The 21696-nt window shown below is 47.7% G+C and overlaps 2 protein-coding genes across 2 annotated transcripts; both read left to right on the forward strand.

The window, feature by feature from the left end:
• Window positions 1-140: 140 nt before the first annotated feature.
• On the forward strand, window positions 141-1816 carry il22 (interleukin 22). Its single transcript, XM_078941620.1, has 5 exons — window positions 141-460; window positions 662-727; window positions 811-960; window positions 1351-1410; window positions 1495-1816. Exons 1-5 carry the CDS (start codon window positions 275-277, stop codon window positions 1603-1605), a joined length of 573 nt encoding a protein of 190 aa, XP_078797746.1. The 5' UTR covers window positions 141-274; the 3' UTR covers window positions 1606-1816.
• Window positions 1817-12609: 10793 nt separating this feature from the next.
• il26 (interleukin 26) lies at window positions 12610-17197 on the forward strand. Its single transcript, XM_078941931.1, has 5 exons — window positions 12610-12809; window positions 14146-14199; window positions 15367-15507; window positions 15582-15647; window positions 16969-17197. Exons 1-5 carry the CDS (start codon window positions 12639-12641, stop codon window positions 17038-17040), a joined length of 504 nt encoding a protein of 167 aa, XP_078798057.1. The 5' UTR covers window positions 12610-12638; the 3' UTR covers window positions 17041-17197.
• Window positions 17198-21696: the final 4499 nt, after the last annotated feature.

Here is a 21696-nt window from a genome sequence, read left to right on the forward strand (position 1 = left end):
TCAGAACTTTCTGACTCTTCATTTCCTCTGTGAGAGCAAACACGCTTTCAGGTCTGCGCTCGTCTGTGCGCGGGGATTTCAATGTCCTATATTCTGGTGGGGAGGTTTGTGTGTGTGGGGTGGGGGTGGGGGGTGGAGGCGTATAAAGGGCCGTGGCCTCTGAGGCGTCTCCACAGCAGCACCTGCACACAGGTCTTCAGCAGCTTCCCTCTCAGCATCGCTCTGCCTCTCAACCCTCGGGAGCGGATTTACGTCGCCCGGTCTGCCTGCAACCATGCCTGCCGCCGCCGCACACGCCTCTTCTCTGCGTCTGGCTTCCACGGCCGCCGCCGCCACGCTCCTTCTACTGGTTCTGCTGGGCTGGTCTGAGACGGCGACAGCCCATCCGTTCCACCGCCCGCTCAGCGGGCCGCTGAGAAACCTGAAGACGAGTCAGGCGGTCCTGGAGGTGGCCCAGCATGTGAGTTTCCCTCAATCTGCTCCTGAGCGGCGGTTCTGCTGCTCCTCCTTCAGGAAGGAGAGGCAGCGGCGGTTCTCCAGCCGGTTCTGCTGCTCCTCCTTCAGGAAGTGTCTGTTTCGTCCGTTGAGACTCAGATCACGTTTCATTCTTCTGAGCATCTGTCCCACAAACAGACGGTTAAAGCTGAACTTGTGTCTTCAGGCTCAGAAGAAGGAGCTGGAGGAGGACACCAACGTCCGGCTGCTCCCCAGAGTCAGCAGCAACCAGGTGAGTCCTCCCCCCTCACACCCCAGCCTCCAGAACCCCGGAGCCTCACTTTACTCAGCCCCCCCCCTCCTCCTCGTCCTCAGGACCACCTGAAGATCTGCTGCCTCCACGCCAACATCCTGGACTTCTACCTGAACAACATCCTGCACCACCGCGACGACGCGCATCCCAGCATGCACCGGCTGAAGACGGACCTGCACCGCATCAGCGAGGACCTGCAGAGCTACGGCTGCGTGAGTAAAACCCGGAGCTCCGTGTCTGAGGAAAACGGCCGATCTCACATCCATCCAAAAATCACAGTTTAAATCAAGTTCAGAGCAAAAAATAACAACAAAAACAGCAAAGGGGAAAGAGTTTGAGTTCTTTTAGAAGTTCATGGTACTTTGTTCCGGTCTGCTTTCCAAACCGGAGCAGAACTCTGCAGTTTGGCTGAGAGAACCAAAGTTCTGTTTAGGAACAGAAGCCGTTGGTGAAATCTGGCTGTTTTGTCAGACGTTTGTGGCGGCGCTGCGGTAGATCCTCAATTGATAGTGAGTTTCGGTGGTTTGGCTCAGAGAAAGTGAAGGTGCTGCCGTCGCCAAGGTGACAAAGGTGATGACCTCCAAACCTGTCTGTCTGTGCAGAACGTCACGCACTACCACGACCACCGGCACGCCGTGGAGTTCCGCAGGAAGCTGGAAAAGGTGAGCTCGGTTGGCCACGCCTCCTTATGGGACATCAGTTCAGGTTTTTGGAGGATTTTAACCCCCCCACCTGTGTTGTTTCAGATGGAGGGCGAGCGAGGCCTGAACAAGGCTGTGGGAGAGATAGACATCCTCTTCACTTACCTGCAGGACCACTGCGTGCAGCCCACCCCCACCCCCGCCCCTGCGCTCTGAGGCCGCGGCACCCCCCCTATTTAAACTTTTAAACTTTAAACTGTTTTTTGTGTCCTATTTATTACTTTATTTAAAAGGCTTATTTATGTTTTCTAAAGTTTCTATAACATATTTATGTGCGGGTTCGATGCCGTTGATGAAGTTGCCATGTTTTGGCCCATTGTTGTTGCAGTATTTCATGTTCCATTCAATAAACTTTCAAACTTTCAAACGTCTGCTTTGGAGCGTCTCTTCATGAACCGTGTTGCCTTCATAGTCGGCGTGGAAAGTTCAGGATCTAGCCAGATCCAGTGAGAACGCCACATGAACCTGTGGGTTTCAGACCCCCCTTCCCTGACTATTTACCATCTGCAAACCCCCCCACCCCCACACACTACTTGCCCCCTTCAGTTCAGACGTTTCCAAGCGTCTGTAGATCCGATGTTTTCCGTCCACATGTGGCGTTAGCCACATTTGAAATGTTGGTTCCACTCTGCCCAGGTTCCTGCGGAAAGTCTGGGTCATGGAAACAGACACCCCCCCCGGGAACACAGAGCCGGGTCAGGATGACCCGCAGCGTATTGGATCTATGCTCTGAATAATTTTGATTCGATTCTTTCAGAAAAACGGGAGGAATTCCTTCTTAACGTCCAGATATTTACTTTTTAAAATAAAAGTCTTTACTGTTAGAAGGGGGCGGAGCCAGTCTGACATTATTCTGAAGGTTTTGTCCAAAAGGCAAAAACAGTGAAGTTAAGACAAATGGGAAGCGTTTCGTTTCAACTTCACAAAGTTTGACTTATTTTCACGTCAGGAAATCACGGAAAGACTCAGGAACGTTTCTCACGTCTTTGCCGATCGGGAAGCTGGGGTTGATTTTTCTGCTGCCGGAGGCAAAGATAGGACAGCAACACGATGCTGCCAGTGGAACATGGCGCCCGGCGGTGGTGTTCTGACATGACTCACAGCTGGTGGGGCAGCCGGCGCCATCAAAGCAGGAACCTTTGCTTTCTCCAGGGGAAGGGGGGGAGGGGCCAAACTTGGAAACCGTGTCTGTGGAAACGGGATGGAAGCCGTTTCCAGACCTGCAGGCCAGAATCATTTTGCGTTGTGTCAAATGGCGAGATGGGCAAACGAGTGACGGAACCGATGGAACTGTCAGAACCGTCTCAGGAACATGAACAGTGGTGCAAACAACCGTTTGATAAAAATCTGCCTCAAACGCCCGAGGGGCCCCGTCCCTTCAGGCCCACAGGGCCCTTGGCTCCAGGCGGGTTCTGTACACCCGAATGATCTGGTCTTATTGTGAGTTTGGATGAGAGCCTGGCGGCGGTTCTGCTGTGAAACCAGAGGAGGCTGCAGAGCGGCTCCTGATCCCGCCGGCTGACCTCTGGTCCTCGCACGCTTCGTGGAATAGAGATGAGTCACTTTCAGGCTAAGTGGTGCAGAAATCTGCACAGACCACAAGCAGATGAGACCTACTTACCTACTTTCAGAGCTGCAGGTTTCCCTGCGTCGGCTGTGAAAGTTTTGTCGGTGTCAGCGTGAGTTTGATGCTGCGACAGCAAAGTTTCAGTCCGATCCAGGAGTTCACGCCGTTTAGACTTCGTATTCAAACTTTATTGTTCATTTTTTCAGCTGTTGGGTTCATTTTCACTGACGGTTTGTCTGCCAGAGAATTTAGGAACCAGATGAATAAAATCTAAACACAAGGGAAGGAATAAAGTTTGTCTTTTATTTTGAAGATCAAACTTTGGAAGAGAAGAACACGTCTGAACACAAACCACGGGTTTCAAACCCACGCTGTTATAGTCTCAGGGTGGACACTCCACCACTATAACTATTTCTGTAAAAAGTGTATTTTATTATGATCTTAAAGTAGCTGATGGAGAGCCGTTTCCCATTTCTGACCGACGTGTTTGGACTGAGACTTACAGCAAGGAAGCCAGCCGGGATTTGAACCATCGACAGTGCTAACCTCTACAGCTGACCTGTTGCCTTTGACCTTGGCTGGTTTTTGGCTGTTGGGCTCGTTCTGGATGCTTTGGACCAGAGTTCTACCTTGCAGCGTGTGAGTCCAGGGGCACATTGGCCGTCGTTCACCCACTCCGGACGCCGTGGATCTGTGTCTCCTCCCCTGAGAAACCCCCCAGACGACCTGGTCCTATCGTCACGCTGCTCTGAGTCACGTGACCTTTGCTCGCCACCTCGCTTGCTGAGGAAATTCTGTTTGACAGACGAAAAACCCAAACATCCAAATGGACCAAATGTTTTCTCCAGGGAATCTTGTTTATTCCCAGAATTTGTCCGACTGAGCTGATCTTCCAAAGCTGCAGTCTGTGAGACAAAAGTCCCCTGAAACGAGGCGGCGTCCCACGTGACCTACAAGGGTCTGATGGCTGCCAGCGATAAGCCTCTGCTGTGTTGGAGCAGATACTGCAAACCACACGCCTGCGCTGTTCTGAAGGAGATTGATGCTAAATCTTCTGTTTGCTGTTGTTTATTTAAAATCCATTTCAGTTCAAGATGTTCCAACGCTGCCCTCACAGAAGCCCCGCCCCTTTGAAATGACCACATCTTCTGATTTGTTGCAAAAGTTTTGTGTGTTCCTGAAAGGTCTCCGTACTTGTAACGAGAGTTTTCTGTGTCTGTAAAAGAAAGTTTTGCCCGTGTGTCAAACGTCAGACCGACGCCCACCGTCCATCCACCAATCAGCAGCCTCACACTGTCACCCAGTCAGTGCGCTGCCTTGGCCCAGCCAATCAGACGCATGAGATCCATGCCAGAAAAACACAACAAAGACGTTGTCTGTTTGGGTTGTGGGTTGCTGGAAACTAACCGGGTTCCTGTTGGGTGAAGGAGGGGTTCCATCCGGACCGTCACAGAGGCAAAAACCACGCTGACCTGAGGGACCTATGAAGCATGTTTTTGGAACACACATGGACCAGGACAACACGCAAACTTCATGCAGAAAGAACGTTCTATTTCTGTCCTTGTTACAATTCCATCCTTTTTCGTCATCATTGCGTTTCCGTTCTCGTTGCAATTCTGTCGTCTTTGAGTTTCCATCCTTGTTGCCTTTCTGTCTTAGTTGCATTCCCGTCTTCCTTGTTGTGTTTTCGTTCTCATCGCGTTTCCGTCCTCGTTGCGTTTCCGTCCTCGTTGCATTTCCGTCTTCCTTGTTGTGTTTTTGTCGTGTTTCTGTCGTCTTTGTGTTTCCGTTCTTGTTGAGTTTCAGTAATAGTAAGGCTCCCTCACTTGTTGACTTGCTATCCTAGTTGCATTTCCGTCTTCCTTGTTGCGTTTCCGTCCTCGTTGCATTTCCGTCCTAATTGTGTTTCCGTCCTTATTGTGTTTTTGTCCTCGTTGCCATTCCGTCCTCGTTGCTTTTCCATCCTTGTTGCATTTCCGTCCTCGTCAAGTTTCCGTCCTTGTCAAGTTTCCATTCTCGTTGCGTTTCCAGCCTCGTTGCGCTTCCATCCTCGTTGTGCTTACGTCCACGTTGAGTTTATCGTCCTCATCGGGTTTCCGTCCTTTTTGCGTTAACGTCTTCGTTGCGTTTCTGTGCTCGTCGTGTTTCCGTCCTCATTACATTTCCGTCGTTGTCCGATTTCTTCCTTGTCGCATTTCCGTCCTTGTTGCGTTTCCGTGCTCGTCACGTTCCAGTCTTCGTTGCATTTCCGTCTTCGCTTCGTTTCCAGCCTCGTCGCGTTTCGTCCTCGTCGCATATCCGTCCTCGTTGCATTTCCGTCCTTGTTACATTTCCGTCTTCGTCGCATTTACCATTCTCGTTGCGTTTCCATCCTTGTTGCTTTTCCGTTCTCGTTGCGCTTCCGTCCTTGTTGCGTTTCCGTCCTAGTTGCATTTCCGTCTTCGTCGCATTTACCGTTCTCGTTGCGTTTCCATCCTCGTTGCTCTTCCGTTCTCGTTGCGCTTCCGTCCTTGTTGCGTTTCCGTCCTTGTTGCATTTCCATCCTTGTTGCATTTCCGTCCTCGTCAAGTTTCCGTCCGTGTTGCGTTTACGGCCTCGTTTGCGCTTCCATTCTCGTTGCGCTTCCGTCCACGTTGTGTTTCCGTCTTCGTTGCGTTTCCGTCTTCGTCAAGTTTCCGTCCTCGTTGTGTTTACGGACTCGTTGCGCTTCCATCCTCGTTGCGTTTCCGTCCTCATGGCGTTTCGTCCTCGTCGCATTTCTGTCCTTGTTGTGTTTCCGTCCTCATCGCGTTTCCGTCCTCGTCGCGTTTCCCACCCCTTTGAAATGAGCACATCCTCTTTGCGTTTCCGTCCTCGTCGTGTTTCGTCCTCTTTGCATTTCCGTCCTCGTTGCATTTCGACCTCGTCGCATTTCTGTCCCTGTTGCATTTCCGTCCTCATCGCGTTTCCCACCCCTTTGAAAATAACCAAATCCTCGTTGCTTTGCGTCCTCGTCGCGTTTCCGTTCTCGTTGCGTTTCCGTCCACGTTGCGCTTCCATCCTCGTTGCGCTTCCGTCCTCGTTGCGTTTCTGTCGTCTTTGTGTTTCCGTCCTTGTTGCCTTTCTATCCTAGTTATATTTCCGTCTTCCTTGTTGTGTTTTCGTTCTCGTTGCGTTTTTGTTCTCGTCGCGTTTTGTTTCTCGTTGCCTTTCCGTCCTCGTTGCGATTCCGTCCTCGTTGCATTTCGTCCTTGTTGCGTTTCCGTCCTTGTTGCATTTCCATCCTCGTTGCGTTTCCGTTCTTGTTGCGTCTCCATCCTTGTTGCGTTTTTTTCCTCGTCGCGTTTCCGTCCTCGTCGCGTTTCCCACCCCTTTGAAATGACCACATCCTCGTTGCGTTGCGTCCTCGTCGCATTTCCGTTGTCGTTGCGTTTCCGTCCTCGTTGCGCTTCCGTCTTCGTTGCGCTTCCGTCCTTGTTGCCTTTTAATCCTAGTTATATTTCCGTCTTCCTTGTTGTGTTTACGTTCTCGTTGGGTTTTCGTCCTCGTCGCGTTTCCGTTCTCGTTGCGTTTCCGTCCGCATTGCGCTTCCGTCCTCGTTGCGCTTCTGTCGTCTTTGTGTTTCCCTCCTTGTTGCCTTTATATTCTAGTTATATTTCCGTCTTCCTTGTTGTGTTTTCTCCTTGTTGCCTTTCCGTCCTCGTTGCGCTTCCGTCCTCGTTGCATTTCGTCCTCGTTGCGTTTCCATCCTTGTTGCATTTCCATCCTCGTTGCGTTTCCGTTCTTGTTGCGTCTCCATCCTTGTTGCGTTTTTTTCCTCGTCGCGTTTCCGTCCTCGTCGCGTTTCCCACCCCTTTGAAATGACCACATCCTCGTCGCGTTGCGTCCTCGTCACGTTTCCGTTGTCGTTGCGTTTCCGTCCTCGTTGCGCTTCTGTCGTCTTTGTGTTTGTTGCCTTGTTGCCTTTATATCCTAGTTATATTTCCGTCTTCCTTGTTGTGTTTTCGTCCTTGTTGCATTTCCTTCCTCGTTGCACTTCCGTACTAGTTGCGTTTATCGTTCTTGTCGCACTTTCGTCCTCATCGGGTTTTCGTCCTCGTTGCATTTCCATTCTCGTTGCATTTCCCTCCTCGTTGCGTTTCCGTCGTTGTCCGGTTTCTTCCTCGTTGCGTTTTCATCCTCATCGAGTTTCCGTCCTTTTTGCGTTTCCGTATTCGTCAAGTTCCTGTCTTTGTTGCGTTTCCGTCCCTGTTGCGTTTCCGTTCTCGTTGCGTTGCCGTCCTCGTTGCGTTTCCATCCTCGTTGCGTTTCCTTCCTCGTTGCGTTTCCGTTCTCGTTGCATTTCCTTCATCGTCGCATTTCTTTACTTGTCGCATTACCGTCCTTGTTGCGTTTCCGTTTCCGACAGACAGACAGACAACTTTATTTATCCATTTGGGAGGTTCCCGCATGGAAATTGACATCTCCATCACATACAGCACTATTAGAAATAATCAGAAAAGTAAAAACAGTAAAAAAAGTTTACAATTCTGCAAAACAGCATTTAAAAAAGTCTTTCAGGCCCTTTCCTTTCTGTCCCCCTCCCCCCTCCTAAGTGGTGGTTAAAGAGTTTGATGGCCCGGGGTACAAAGGAGTTCCTCAGTCTATTAGTCCTGCACCTTGGGAGGAGCAGCCTCTTGCTGAAGGTTCTTCTCTGGCTGCTGATGGTCGTGTGCAGAGGGTGTGTGGCATTGTCCAGGATACACCTTAGTTTTTTAGTGTCCTTCTCTCTGCTACAGTAGCCAGAGGGTCCAGCCTTGTGCCAACCACAGAACCAGCCCGCCTGATCAGCTTCTCCAGCCTGGAGAAGTCTGTCTTTGAGGTGCCCCCCCCAGCCCACCACAGCGTAGGTTAGAGCGCTGGCGACCACAGACTGGTAGAAGATCCCCAGGAGCTTCTTGCAGATGTTGAAGGATCTTAACCTCCTCAAGAAGTACATCCTGCTCTGGGCCTTCTTGTACAGCTGCCCCGTGTTGCTCGTCCAGTCCAGCTTGTTGTCCAGCCACAGCCCAAGATATTTATAGGTCTGCACGACCTCCACCTTTAGTGAAGATAGCGGTAGGTGTGTTAAGTGTAGTCTTGTGTTAGACTTGGAGGCTATGCTAGAGCAGTTAGAAGCGCGGCTCCGCACAGTGGAAGCTAAGCCGGCTAGCCAGGTCGTTACTCGTAGCGCGGGCCGCGCTACCAGGGCTAACTTAGCTAGCACCCCAGCGCCCTCCCAACAGCCGGGAGACAGTCAGGGGTTTGTACCGGTTGGGAGGAAACATAGTGCTAAACGCAAAAACTTAGAGCACCCGAGACTCCACTTTAGTAATAGGTTCTCCCCCCTCAGCGACACACCCGCTGAACACTCAACTCTGGTTATAGGCTCTTCTGAAGTTAGAAACGTGGAGCTCCCAGCGGCTACTGTCAGGTGTTATCCGGGGGCCAGAGTTGGTGACATCGAGGGGAACCTTAGGATGTTAGCTCAGAGTAAGTCCAGGTTCCGTCGAGTCGTGATTCACGCAGGCGGTAATGATGCCCGACGGAGACAGTCAGAGGTGGTTAAGTTAAACGTAACTTCGGTGTGTAAACTGGCTAAGACGATGTCCGACACTGTAATTTTCTCTGGTCCCCTGCCGAACTTAGTCAGTGATGAAATGTACAGCCGCTTTTCATCATTTAACCGCTGGCTTTCTAGATGGTGCCCAGAAAACGGCGTTGGTTTTGTGGATAACTGGAGCGCGTTTTGGGGGAAGCCCGGTCTCATGCGGAGAGACGGCGTCCATCCCACCCGGGACGGTGCCGCTCTTCTTTCTAGAAACATTTATGCTAGCCTTAGTCTGTTAACCTGACAATCCAGAGACGAGACCCGGGCGCAGAGCAGCAGTGGAAAACGCTCCTCTGAGCCTCCCTTAGGGTTAGTGCAATACCCATGCAGGGAATCTTGGATGGGATCTTCTGTGTTTCCATGGATTCAAGCAGAGAAACCTGGAAAACCTCAAAGACTTCCAGCTTCTCCCAGTCTCGGTGACGTGTGTGCTGTGGGGGGGGCACATTCCTGTCCACAGGTGATGTCAGAAACAGATTAACCTGCACGGCTTCTGCAACCAGAGAAAGTTCCCTCAGACCTGTGAACCTGGGTGAGTCAAAGGACCCCCCCGCAGGGGCCGCTGTGCTCGCTTTGACCCCGGTTGACGTGTGAGAACCTGTGGGGAGGGGCCTCCGGGTCGTCACGCCGCTGTCGAGCAGCGACTCATCACTTTCTGCAAAGTGTGTGCTGGAACTCAAACCACCGTTTCCGACCGACTTTGAGGCTAACCTACTTCTGAGTGACCGAAGCAGCAGAGCTCCTCCATCTCTGGGGAATTTCAAGAACGCCCTTCTTCAGGCTGGAGGGGACCAATAAATCTGCCAGAAACCTGAGGGAGGCGTGACGTCAGGTGTGCTTTGGGCTGACGCCCAAACCAACATCATGGAAGAACATTTCCAGCTCGCTCAGTGACACCGATTCTTAGTCATCCGGGTCAGGAAAATCCAAAGAGCCCCACTGACAGCAAAAGGACCACTTTGGTGTTTCTTCAGAACATCTCAGTTTTCCATATTGAAGCTTTAGGATGACTCAGCCATTTTCGTTTGGCATAAATTCGACGTTTGAGCGTGAGGTCGGAGTCTAACCGCAGCGCGAGCTGCACCTCCTCCTGAAGACTTTCATCAACCAGACTCCTTTAATCTCCCGCTTCAGATGATCCAGCGTGAGATCTGCTGTAATCTGTGGTGAGCAGCGAGCAGCGTTTGTGGTCACACCGAACGCCTGACAACATCAGCGCCACGTGTTTGATCCTTGCTTCAGTTCCACATCAAAGAACCACAAACTCCAGATTACAGTCAATAATCTGACCTGAAAGGTGAAACTTCATCTCTGGGATTAACACGTATGGATTCACTTAATAAAATGCACCTTAAAAAAGTTAAAGATGACAGCAGTGGGATTACATACATTTCCTTTTTTGGTCTATTTAAAGACCTGCTCTGCTGAAAATGTGTTTTTGGTGTTTTGAACGTGTTCTTGTGGCATTTTTCTGAAAATTTAGAAAGAACATTCAGATTAAAATATGAGTATTCTTTATTCAAATCACTGTGAATCAGGAGCAGATAAAAAAAATATCCAATTTGTGACATAGAAAATACGCTGGGCGGGGCCTCAAGTGCTCCGCCCCTTTCTGATGCATCCATTGTCAGACTAACAGATCCACGAACGTGTCTGGATTTTTTCATTTTCTCTTGATGTTTATTTTCCAATCAATTCATGCCTGACGGTGAGGTTGAATATATGTATGTATAAATATATATTTGTTATGCTTTATTTTTCATGTTTTGGTCGTTATTGCTTGAAATCAACCAATTACCATTCAGAAATGTCGGCTGTTTTGTAAGTATGTGAAGGGGACGCGTGATGTCAGAGGGTAATGAACAGAAATGTGTTGGAACTTGACTGATCACAGCCTCAGATGGAATTTAGGCTGCAAGAGTCGTTTGGAGCTTCCTTAAAACAAACAAAAGCAGCTGATTGAGAAACCACCTACCTGTCCATCAAAAAGACCACACCCACAAGTCAAGACCACACCCCCAGTGAACTTTACATTGATCTTTAACCTGAGCAGAGCCAGGAGTTTTAGAACCTAAAGTTGGTTCTTTGGCATGAAGAGAAATGGACTCGGTGGTGTTTGAAGCCCCCTAATGGAGACCCAGGGAACTGACTTGGCTCCAGTTGACTTATAAAGTTGTTTTACTCTTTATTTGCCAAAGCGCCACAGGTCAGTGAAGCTTCTGCTCAGACGGTCTGCAGGACAGAAGCTGGACTTGTGAGCGTTTGTCTGAAGAACTTCCTGGAGGATTTTCAGAACGTTTTTGGAGTTTAAAGCGGGTTCAGTCTGATAAAATAATGAGGGGATTCAATAACTACAGTTGATGTGGGTGGAACTTTGGGCCCAGATATCATCAGACGTGTCCAAATGTTCATGGGGGGGTCAGTTAAACTATTAACATGAGTTTCATTACATCACGTGTCCTGAAGTCTGTGCCTTCACCGGGGAACCACATGTCCCAGGAATGGGTGGACCAAAGACCAAGTTTCTAGTATTTAATTATTTTTAGGAGTTCCTTGTTGTCAAATTCCTAATTTTTCAGTCACATTTGAGCATGTTTTAGGGAACTTCCTAAGTTTTTCTTCTTCATTTTATTACACACCACCCTTGAAAATAAAAGACAACCACTAATTTATCACATGTTGTCACATTTTGACCTATTTTTTGTGTCAAGGACTTTTTCTGAGTATGTCGGGTCAAAAGCGAGGCTGTAACTTTTTATAGCAAAAGTGTTCCAGGGTTAAACAGCAGGAGGGATTTCCTATTTTCTGGGGGGCTCCTGTGTTTCTTCAGCCTGTTTTGGAGTGAAAACGTCTCGGCTTCATCTTCCTCATTCAGCATCTCTGAGGCTGCTGAGGTGAATCGTCTTTGGACGTAAAGGTTAAGATGAGGGGATTCAAATTCAGCCCCAAAGTCGTGGTTTGGGGCCTGGATGCCGACCAAGCACCGGGTCTGGCTGACGTGACCGAGCTGCGGTTTACGTCCAGGAGAGCATCGTCTTTCTCCCAAACTGAACTGCACTCAGTTCTGATGATGGAGAAACCGGAGAGTTTGGAACCTTTAACCAAATGTGAAAAACTTCCTGTCACATTCAGGAATTTCCTCCTGCTACCCTAGGCATTTTCACGTTGGGAGTGGGGTCATCTAGACCCACTAGACAGTGCTCTGAACCTTTTTTCTTCAAATATTTGTGATCTTCACTGGTGTCCATGGATTACATGAAATCTTTCCACCTTTATCCACCTTTGTCATGGTAGGGAGAACACCTCAATGGAAGGGGGGGGGGTCATCTAAGATAGCACAGGGGCTAAAAATCCTGTTCAGGGTTGCTCCCTCTAAAAGACCAAGGAGAACATCTGCCTGTCCGACGGGGAAACGTCAAACACTAAGTCTGAGCAGAAATCCCTTCTTCTTCTTCTGCAGATTCATCTCAGAATGTTCTTTGTCAGCAAGTCTCTCTGACCTGCTTCACTTACCCCTCTGACTTCAGGCAGAACTTCTTCATCCTTCCTTTCCAGAAACACTTGACAGCTCTGTTCTGCGATCTGGGTCGGATGACGACTCGTGGACTGCTGAAACCTGCAGAGGTGGAAAACAAACCAGCATTGTCACCTATTTCCCAGATGCATCAATCAAAACGGCAACCTACTTCAATCTGACCTCACTTCATCAAACCAAAACCACATTTTACTCAAAGAAACCTGAAAACACTGAGGGGAAGAAGATCAGCAGCTCTGCAGGACAATGAGTCAGCAGAGAGGAGAGAGGAGCTGAAGGACCGGCATGGGGGGGGACAGGTGAGGAGAAGCTCTGACATCAGCAGGGAGACTCCCTGGAAATTCGGAGTCAGTGACGTCAGAAACCAACGGGGAGAAAAAAGACCAGAAGAGGGAGTGTTACCAAAGAAGGGGGGCAGGAGGAGGAAGGGGTGGGCCTATAAATGTGGAGGAGTGACAGTCGACCTGCCACAGTCGAAGATGTCTCCCACCATCGTCAGGACGCTCTGCCTCTCTCTGCTCGTCAGCTTCATCTCTGGCGCCGCTGTATCCACGACCGCCAAGCCGGCCCTCAACTGCTCAGAGAAGGTCCGTCCCAAGCTGGTCCGGGACCTGTGGAACTGGACCAAGCAGCTGAAGGAGAAGCTCCCGGTGAGACCTCCGCCCTCCTGATCTGATCTTACCTGAGTGATCGATAGCTACAGGTGTTCTGCACAGCCGTATTCCTCTTTATCTACGTTGATTGGATTGATCCTGATCAGATGAGAGTCAGTGAATATTTAGACATGTAATCGTTAAAACAAGGAAAAACACACAGAAAAGTCAATTTTCTACAAACTCTAGAAACCGTTTTTAGTAACTTTGAACAGAAAACCAAAGTTTATTGGAATCCAGTGTGTGATCAACAGCATAATGTTAGGTAATCTAGGTCTGTTTTAGAAGCCAGATCAACCCGGCTTCCACCTTAAATGAACCAGGTCACTTCTTATTGTGTTGAGTCATGTGGCGTTCCTCAGGGTTTTGTGTTTGACCCACTTCTGCTCCCCCTCAGATTGAATTTGTGTGCCAAACAGACCTAACAGTGTTAGTTCATGGTCTATGCCAGGGTTTTTCTACCAGAGATGTTCAGGTGTGCTGTCAGAGACGATGAAATTTCACCTACTTGATGAAAAAAACATTTCCTAGGATCTCATCTCTGTGTTCATCCTGACAGGTCCAAGTTTTACACTAAAGAGGTCAAATTATGAAAGATCAGAAACAACTTTTTTAAAATATTCATTTGATTCTTTATATAGTTTATATTCTTTCATATTATTTCCTCACGCATTTTGTTAAGGTAAAACTGTTTCTGTCAAAGACGGTTTTAAAAAAGACCTTCTCTATGCTGATGATGTGATGCTGATGGGAGGCAAACATCAACAGTTTGACTTTATTTTTCCAACGATTGATGAGTAAAGTGTCTCTGAACGGCCGTGTTCTGTTTTTAGAGTTCAGAAAAACGTTGACATGACAACAGATGATTTTGAAATCCAAACGGGATGAGATTTTATGTCTTTTATTTCTTAGAATTTTCCCATTTCTAAAGCAAAGAGAAGAACGGAGACGATGACTGTGGGATTTGTTCCACTTTAGTGCATTAAAGTAAATGAGGTTCAAGCTTTTGGTTCCTCGTGCTCCATCAAAACCTAGCGCTTTACTTTTTAACAACTTCTAATAAAACACAGATTTATAAAATTCTGCATCCATTTTGGCCTTAAATGTCAACTGTAGACTTTTATTTTGAAAGTAACTCTTCAATTATTTGCTCTGTTTAAAAAGAAAAAAGACTGATTGGATTAAACTACAAAAACTTCTTAAAGTTGATCCAAAACAGTTTAATTCTGTAAAGACAGATGCTTATTTGTATGAATTACTGTTCTGAACGTTTGCATTTGTGGGAAATGACAACATTTCTGGTTTTGTGATTCTGAATGTTTTTTGTCTTCAGGAGGACAAAAGTCCGTTCAGACTGGTGCCGAGGTTCTGCGTCAGTTGTTCTAAGGTGAGTGGTGTTCAGGTTCTGTTTTTGAGTTTGAGATCTTCAGCTGGAGAACTTTCTGGGGGGTCGAGGCCTCGCAAAGAGGCATCTTCGGCACCTCCATGGCCTCGGACTGATTCCATCACTGCCAGCTGTGTCTCACCTGAGCTGGAGAGCAGAATCAGTTTTCCTGTGCTTAAAATGTTTGTTTGGGAGCTTCTCCTCACTGAACACGGGGGTGAAAGTCCCCAAAGGGAGGTGCCTTTGGGGAGCAGGCTGGAGGCCGCTCCACTGCTGCACCTCCCTTTGGGGAGCAGGCTGGAGGCCGCTCCACTGCTTGCCACTCAGCATGAAGGGGTTGGACCGGGACGTTGAACCACCGATTGGTTCTGTGTCTGCAGCTCACTGCACCAAATGCTAAAGGCGGAGAACAAATGTCACACCACAGTGAGTGACAGCTAACAGGACTCTAACTTAACTTCTGTTAAACAACAGCAACCGTTAAAGTCTTTTAGAGTCCGGATCACAACCTGGACGCTCCCGGATCAGAACCAGAAGCAGAAGATGCTTCTCTGGGTCACAATGTGTGAACGTTCTCCACGAGGCGGATGTTGGCTCCTCCTTTACCTCTGGGACCGTTTAGTGAAGAACTTACCGTCTGAGCTTTTCCCTTCAAAACACGAATCCAACAGAACCTCCACCCATGCAGAGGAACCAGACGGAGGCCGGGCTTCAGTTGTTCCTCAAACGTCTTCATCACGAATCAGGGTCCTGCTTTGTTCTGTAGAGCTGATCGGGTTCAGACCGTTTCTACTGGAGGAACCAGTTTGGAAGCAGAACATCCTCAGGAATCTGATTCATGCAGGAGTTCTGTTTGAAACCGACACTGAGCAAAACGCAGGACAAGAGACGATTATTCTGAAGTATTCTCGAGTAAAAGTATAGCAAGAGCACTACAGATTGTGCATGTGTAGTGTAGGTAGTACTAACAAAACACCACGTTAGACTAAAGTGGAACAATTTAAGTTTGCAACAATTGTTTAGTATATAACTTCAAGTAAACAGCCTGACTTGTAGCATAGACCAAGTAAAAAGTCCGTCTGCATCATCGGGCCGCCTCAGATCCGTCAGGTCTGAGGAAGTGGGGGGCGGGGCTCTGCTTTGATGTTAAAACCCATCCTGTCTCCTCAGCGTGTGATTGGGTGGATGGAGATAAAGGAGCTGATTGACATCTACAAGACGCACGTGTTCAGCAGTGAAGTTCTGGAGAAGTTCCTCCACGTCCATTACAACGAAGTCCTGCACCAGCTGCAGAGCGTGCTGCACACCTGCGTGAGTTCACGCCACTTCAGCAACAACCACGGCCTCTTCCCCCACACTCAAAAGGAACTTTGCTCTGTGTTCAGGTCTCTTCTTCAGAACCGTCGCAGTTCGCAGAGGAAATCCAGGAAATGGAGACAAAAATTAAAAAGGTGAACCTGCAGCTCCGCACTCTCAGCAGAACTGGGATGTAGAACAAAGCGTCTGTCAGGAAAACAGGCAGGAAGTTCAGGTTCTGTTGTCAACCCAGACGTAGAGGTTCTGACCCAGCAACCACATGTTCACTCAGAGGGTCGGTTCCTGCAGATGTCATGTTTTAACTTCCCGCCTCTCGTTCGACGATGAGTGAAGGGGAACGTCAGATCCTCTTCCAATCCAAACTTCCAGACAGAAATTCCTGCTACTGAACAGTTTTCCAGATTCTTGGATTTCTTCCAGATCATCAAGTTAAATGAAATCTGTGTCCAAACCAACAAGTAAACTAGAATGAATGTCAAATCCATTCACATGTTAGTTTCCTAAAGTTCACCACTGTTGTTTTTCCACATCCAAAGAATCCAAAGGGAACATTCTTAGAACATTCTAGACACTGGATGGTCACATGACTTTATTCAAAGTCTGTCCACACATTGGACTGAATGATGGACTGATCCGTGTTCATGACATCACATGTGGGTTGTCCGCTGATGCACTTGGTCGTCATACTACTGCATCTCAATCTAAAGTATATTTTCCAAAATCGATTATCGATTTATCTCATTTAGAAGCGATTTGATGACGGTACAGGCTGATGATATGAGCGCCTCTCCTCAGACAGATTGATCTGGTTGCATCATAGGAATGTCAATCACTTTATTGATTAATCAATGCGCCCCTGGTACAGACTGAAGACAGGAACCTGAATGAATGAAATATTTTACATGTTTTTCTTTCTTTGCTGACCTTAAGGTCATTTTTAAGTTTATCCGAGACTTTTAAAACTTTCCCTTTGTCTTTTTAACCCTTGTTCTATTCTTGGCACTTTACCATTGGGAGTTGGGTCATCTAGACCCACTAGACAGTGCTCTGAACCTTTTTTCTTCAATGATTTGTGATCTTCACTGGTGTCCATGGATTACATGAAATCTTTCCACCTTTATCCACCTTTGTCATGGTAGGGAGAACACGTCAATGGAAGGGGGGGGTCATAGGATAGCACAAGGGTTAAAGTCATCTAAGTTAAACATTATTTTACCTTTTATGCTTCTAGTCATCTTTCAATATATAAACTGATCTAGCCTTCAAAATCTACGTCATTTCCTCCTGAGGCCTCTCTAGAGGATCTAAGTCTAAGTCAGATCTGTGAGGCTGATGAGGAACCCAAAGCAAACGTTTGAGGAGACGAACCGTCCTGAAGGAGAGCAACTTCTCCCTGAGTTTTACATTTTATGATGACGATGATCTGAAAAATCCCAAACTGTCATTCAACTCCAGAAACACCGCAGCGTGATGAAGGCGGCGTCCGAGTTCACCTTCGTCCTCGGCTGGATCAGCGAGCTGAAGTGAAATGGGCGTCTTCCTCATGACTCAACCTCAACTCAACCATCATCATCATCATCTTCATCACCATCATCATCGCCACCATCATCATCATTTTCATCACCGTCATCTTCATCATCATCATCACCATCATCTTCATCATTGCCACCATCATCATCATTTTCATCATCATCTTCATCATCATCATCTTCATCATCATCACCATCATCTTCATCTTCATCATCATCTTGATCTTATTCATCATCATCATCATCATCACATTCATCATCATCATCTTCATCAGTATCAACGCATAACCTCCATCATCAGCGGCTGCTGTTCTGGTGAAATCAGCAAAGCGTGGCGATAAGATTCTGCTTGGTGATGAAACGGCGAGCTGCGTTTTCCTCGTTTCTCTGGACAGAATTCCAAACGAGGACCAACAGTTTGAGATTTAACAGTCCTGTTCACATTCTGTACAACGTTTTCAGTTTTTTATTTGTATTTTTTATTATTGTTTTCATGAAATATTCCTTAAACTATTTAAAGTATTTGATATTTTGCTGAGAATGTTTTAAAATTTACTTGAAATGTATTATATTGAAGGTTATTTATGTTATATTCATAACGAAATAAAAGACTTGTTTTATTCATTTCAGCTCTTTTCTGAAGGTCTAAAATTAAGATTTGTCTCCCCCTGCTGGTCAACATGTGACATTACAAGAAGTCAATCGGACCTCTTCAAAATAACAAAAACTTCGAAATTCAGTTGAAATTTTTCCAAAGTTAAAAACGTAAAATTTTCCGACATTTTCATTTTGACTTTGTTTTCTCTTTATTCAAATTTATTCCTGATTAACAGTCTCCAATATCAATTTAACAAAAAGCTTCACCAGATGGATGGCATCAAACTGGACTTGAGGCATAAATAAATAAATGACAGAGAACACAAATGGCACAAAGTCACAGATCGTCCACGTAAAACTGAACAGGAGATGGAAGACGGCGAAACCACAAAGAAATGAGGGACAAGAATGTTTAAACAGATGAACTGAACCTTTCTGAAGAACGACAGAAATAAACGGATCAATTACAAAAATCAAGACTAAAATAAACTCTAAAGGGGCGTAAAGTTGACTTGGTCTTTTGTTTTTTGTCTCAGCCCCACGGTCGACCCGACCTGCATCGTGGACCATCTCCATGACAACGCAGACTCCGCCCTGCCTGGATGTGGAACCACCAGCAGAGAGAGTCAGCGCTTCGCATGTGACAGAAACTGCTCCGGTTCTTCTGGTTCACTCCAGTCAGTGAGGATCCCGCCTTTTCTTGTTAAATGGGGGGGTTTGAACTAGTCCTGAGAAGTTCAGATGGTGTGGAAGAAGGTGGCTAAATCTGAATCACTACCCGCCTTTCTGCATTAAACCCTCAGCCTGATCATCCCCCCCCCCACCCCCCGATCAGAAACCTGAAGCTTTATCCTTCAGTGCTGAGTCACTTTTTCTAAAGTGAAAACCTGAAGATTTCCGATTTGAACTGTTCCTTCGGCTCCACGGCCGTCTGAATGCAAGAAATCTGCAGCTCTGGAAACAGCAAGACGCCGGGGGTGGGGTGGGGGGTGGGGGGCATCTGCAGCTCGTCAGATTGAGTGTCTGACGTCCTGAACCCTCAGCTGTGTTGGACGTTTGCTTCCACAGCCCCGCCGTGACCCCGCCGCGACCTCTTCGTCAAATCAGCTTTTTCTTCAAACGGTTTGGGGTTGAAATACGTGACGTGCAGAACCACAGATACCAACCAGGAGACCTGCCCCTCAGGGGCAGCTGACTCAGCTTCTCCAGGAAGCTCAGCGTTTTCTCTACCAGATACTCACAACCGTCATGTTCTGTCCTCACCAAAGTCTTCATCAGCAAAGGAAGAAGCAGATGAAGACGTCGGCAGTCCAGCAGCTTTCATGTGAAGAACAACCATGTGGTGACACCATAACAACCAGACCGGCTTTATTCTATTCACTTCCATTCAGAAAAAGTCATGAACTCAGAATTAGAGGATTTGTTTTACAGAGAATGACAGAAAAAGGTCAAAATGAGACATTGAACATCTCTAAAAGTCTGTTCTGATCATTATTTGAATTGGATAAAGGCCACAAATGTGTGTGTGCTCTTGTGTGTATTTGTGTGTGTGTGCATGTGTGTGTGTGCATGTTTGTGTACGTGGGTTTGCATATAAATGTGTGTCCTCAGTTCCTCTTAAGCAGAAGTCCTGATGTCCTTCACAGATCCTGATGTTCTGCTGGATCCGATGGAACAGCTGGATCTGGTAGAACAGTTGGATCTGATAGAACAGCTGGATCTGGTAGAACAGCTGGATCTGGTGGAACAGCTGGATCTGGTAGAACAGCTGGATCTAATGGAAAAGCTGGATCTGGTGGAACAGCTGGATCTGATAGAACAGCTGGATCTGGTAGAACAGCTGGATCCGCTGGAACAGCTGGATCTGGTGGAACAGCTGGATCTGATAGAACAGCTGGATCTGGTAGAACAGCTGGATCCGATGGAACAGCTGGATCTGGTGGAACAGCTGGATCTGATAGAACAGCTGGATCTGGTAGAACAGCTGGATCCGATGGAACAGCTGGATCTGATAGAACAGCTGGATCTGATGGAACAGCTGGATCTGATAGAACAGCTGGATCTGGTAGAACAGCTGGATCTGGTGGAACAGCTGGATCTGGTAGAACAGCTGGATCTGATGGAATAGCTGGATCTGGTAGAACAGCTGGATCTGGTAGAACAGCTGGATCCGATGGAACAGCTGGATCTGGTAGAACAGCTGGATCCGATGGAACAGCTGGATAGGGTAGAACAGCTGGATCCGCTGGAACAGCTGGATCTGGTAGAACAGCCTGATCTGATGGAACAGCTGGCTCTGGGAGAACAGTTGGATCTGATAGAACAGCTGGATCTGGTAGAACAGCTGGATCTGGTGGAACAGCTGGATCTGGTAAAACAGCTGGATCTGATGGAATAGCTGGATCTGGTAGAACAGCTGGATCTGGTAGAACAGCTGGATCCGATGGAACAGCTGGATCTGGTAGAACAGCTGGATCCGCTGGAACAGCTGGATCTGGTAGAACAGCCTGATCTGATGGAACAGCTGGCTCTGGGAGAACAGTTGGATCTGATAGAACCGCTGGATCTGGTGGAACAGCTGGATCTGGTAGAACAGCTGGATCCGCTGGAACAGCTGGATCTGGTGGAACAGCTGGATCTGATAGAACAGCTGGATCTGGTAGAACAGCTGGATCCGATGGAACAGCTGGATCTGGTAGAACAGCTGGATCCGATAGAACAGCTGGATCGGGTAGAACAGCTGGATCTGATGGAACAGCCTGATCTGATGGAACAGCCTGATCTGATGGAACAGTTGGATCTGGTAGAACAGCTGGATCTTATAGAACAGCTGGATCTGGTAGAAAAGCTGGATCCGATGGAACAGCTGGATCTGGTAGAACAGTTGGATCTGATAGAACAGCTGGATCTGATGGAACAGCTGGATCTGGTGGAACAGCTGGATCTGATAGAACAGCTGGATCTGGTAGAACAGCTGGATCCGCTGGAACAGCTGGATCTGGTGGAACAGCTGGATCTGATAGAACAGCTGGATCTGGTAGAACAGCTGGATCCGATGGAACAGCTGGATCTGATAGAACAGCTGGATCTGATGGAACAGTTGGATCCGATGGAACAGCTGGATCTGGTAGAACAGTTGGATCTGATAGAACAGCTGGATCTGATGGAAGAGCTGGATCTGGTGGAACAGCTGGATCTGATAGAACAGCTGGATCTGGTAGAACAGCTGGATCCGCTGGAACAGCTGGATCTGGTGGAACAGCTGGATCTGATAGAACAGCTGGATCTGGTAGAACAGCTGGATCCGATGGAACAGCTGGATCTGATAGAACAGCTGGATCTGATGGAACAGTTGGATCCGATGGAACAGCTGGATCTGGTAGAACAGTTGGATCTGATAGAACAGTTGGATCTGGTGGAACAGCTGGATCTGGTGGAACAGCTGGATCTGATAGAACAGCTGGATCTGATGGAACAGTTGGATCCGATGGAACAGCTGGATCTGGTAGAACAGTTGGATCTGATAGAACAGTTGGATCTGGTGGAACAGCTGGATCTGGTGGAACAGCTGGATCTGATAGAACAGCTGGATCTGATGGAACAGTTGGATCCGATGGAACAGCTGGATCTGGTAGAACAGTTGGATCTGATAGAACAGTTGGATCTGGTGGAACAGCTGGATCTGGTGGAACAGCTGGATCTGGAAGCTGTGCGGTTGCAGATGCCTTTAGTTTTGGCGAGCAGCATGGCCGTGTGGAAAGTTCAACCTTCCTGCTCACACAGAGGATGTGGTGGTGTGTCAGTGTTCTCTGTTGGCGGTTGGACTACAGAAAAAAAATAGGTCAAAGCTTCTAAGAAACAAAAACTTCCTGCAGTGATTAAGAAATGACAGACCATCTTCTGTTCCAGCAACTTCAAATTTACCAAGAGAGCAAAAATCCTCCTGGTATGGTTTTGTGACCTATGCACACACGCACGCACACACACACACACACACACACACACACACCCACGCACACACACACACACACACACACACACACCCACACGCACACAC

This window comes from Oryzias latipes, chromosome 23, assembly GCF_053564925.1.
Source record: "Oryzias latipes strain Hd-rR chromosome 23, Olatipes_Hd-rR_3.1".
Lineage (NCBI taxonomy): Eukaryota > Metazoa > Chordata > Actinopteri > Beloniformes > Adrianichthyidae > Oryzias > Oryzias latipes.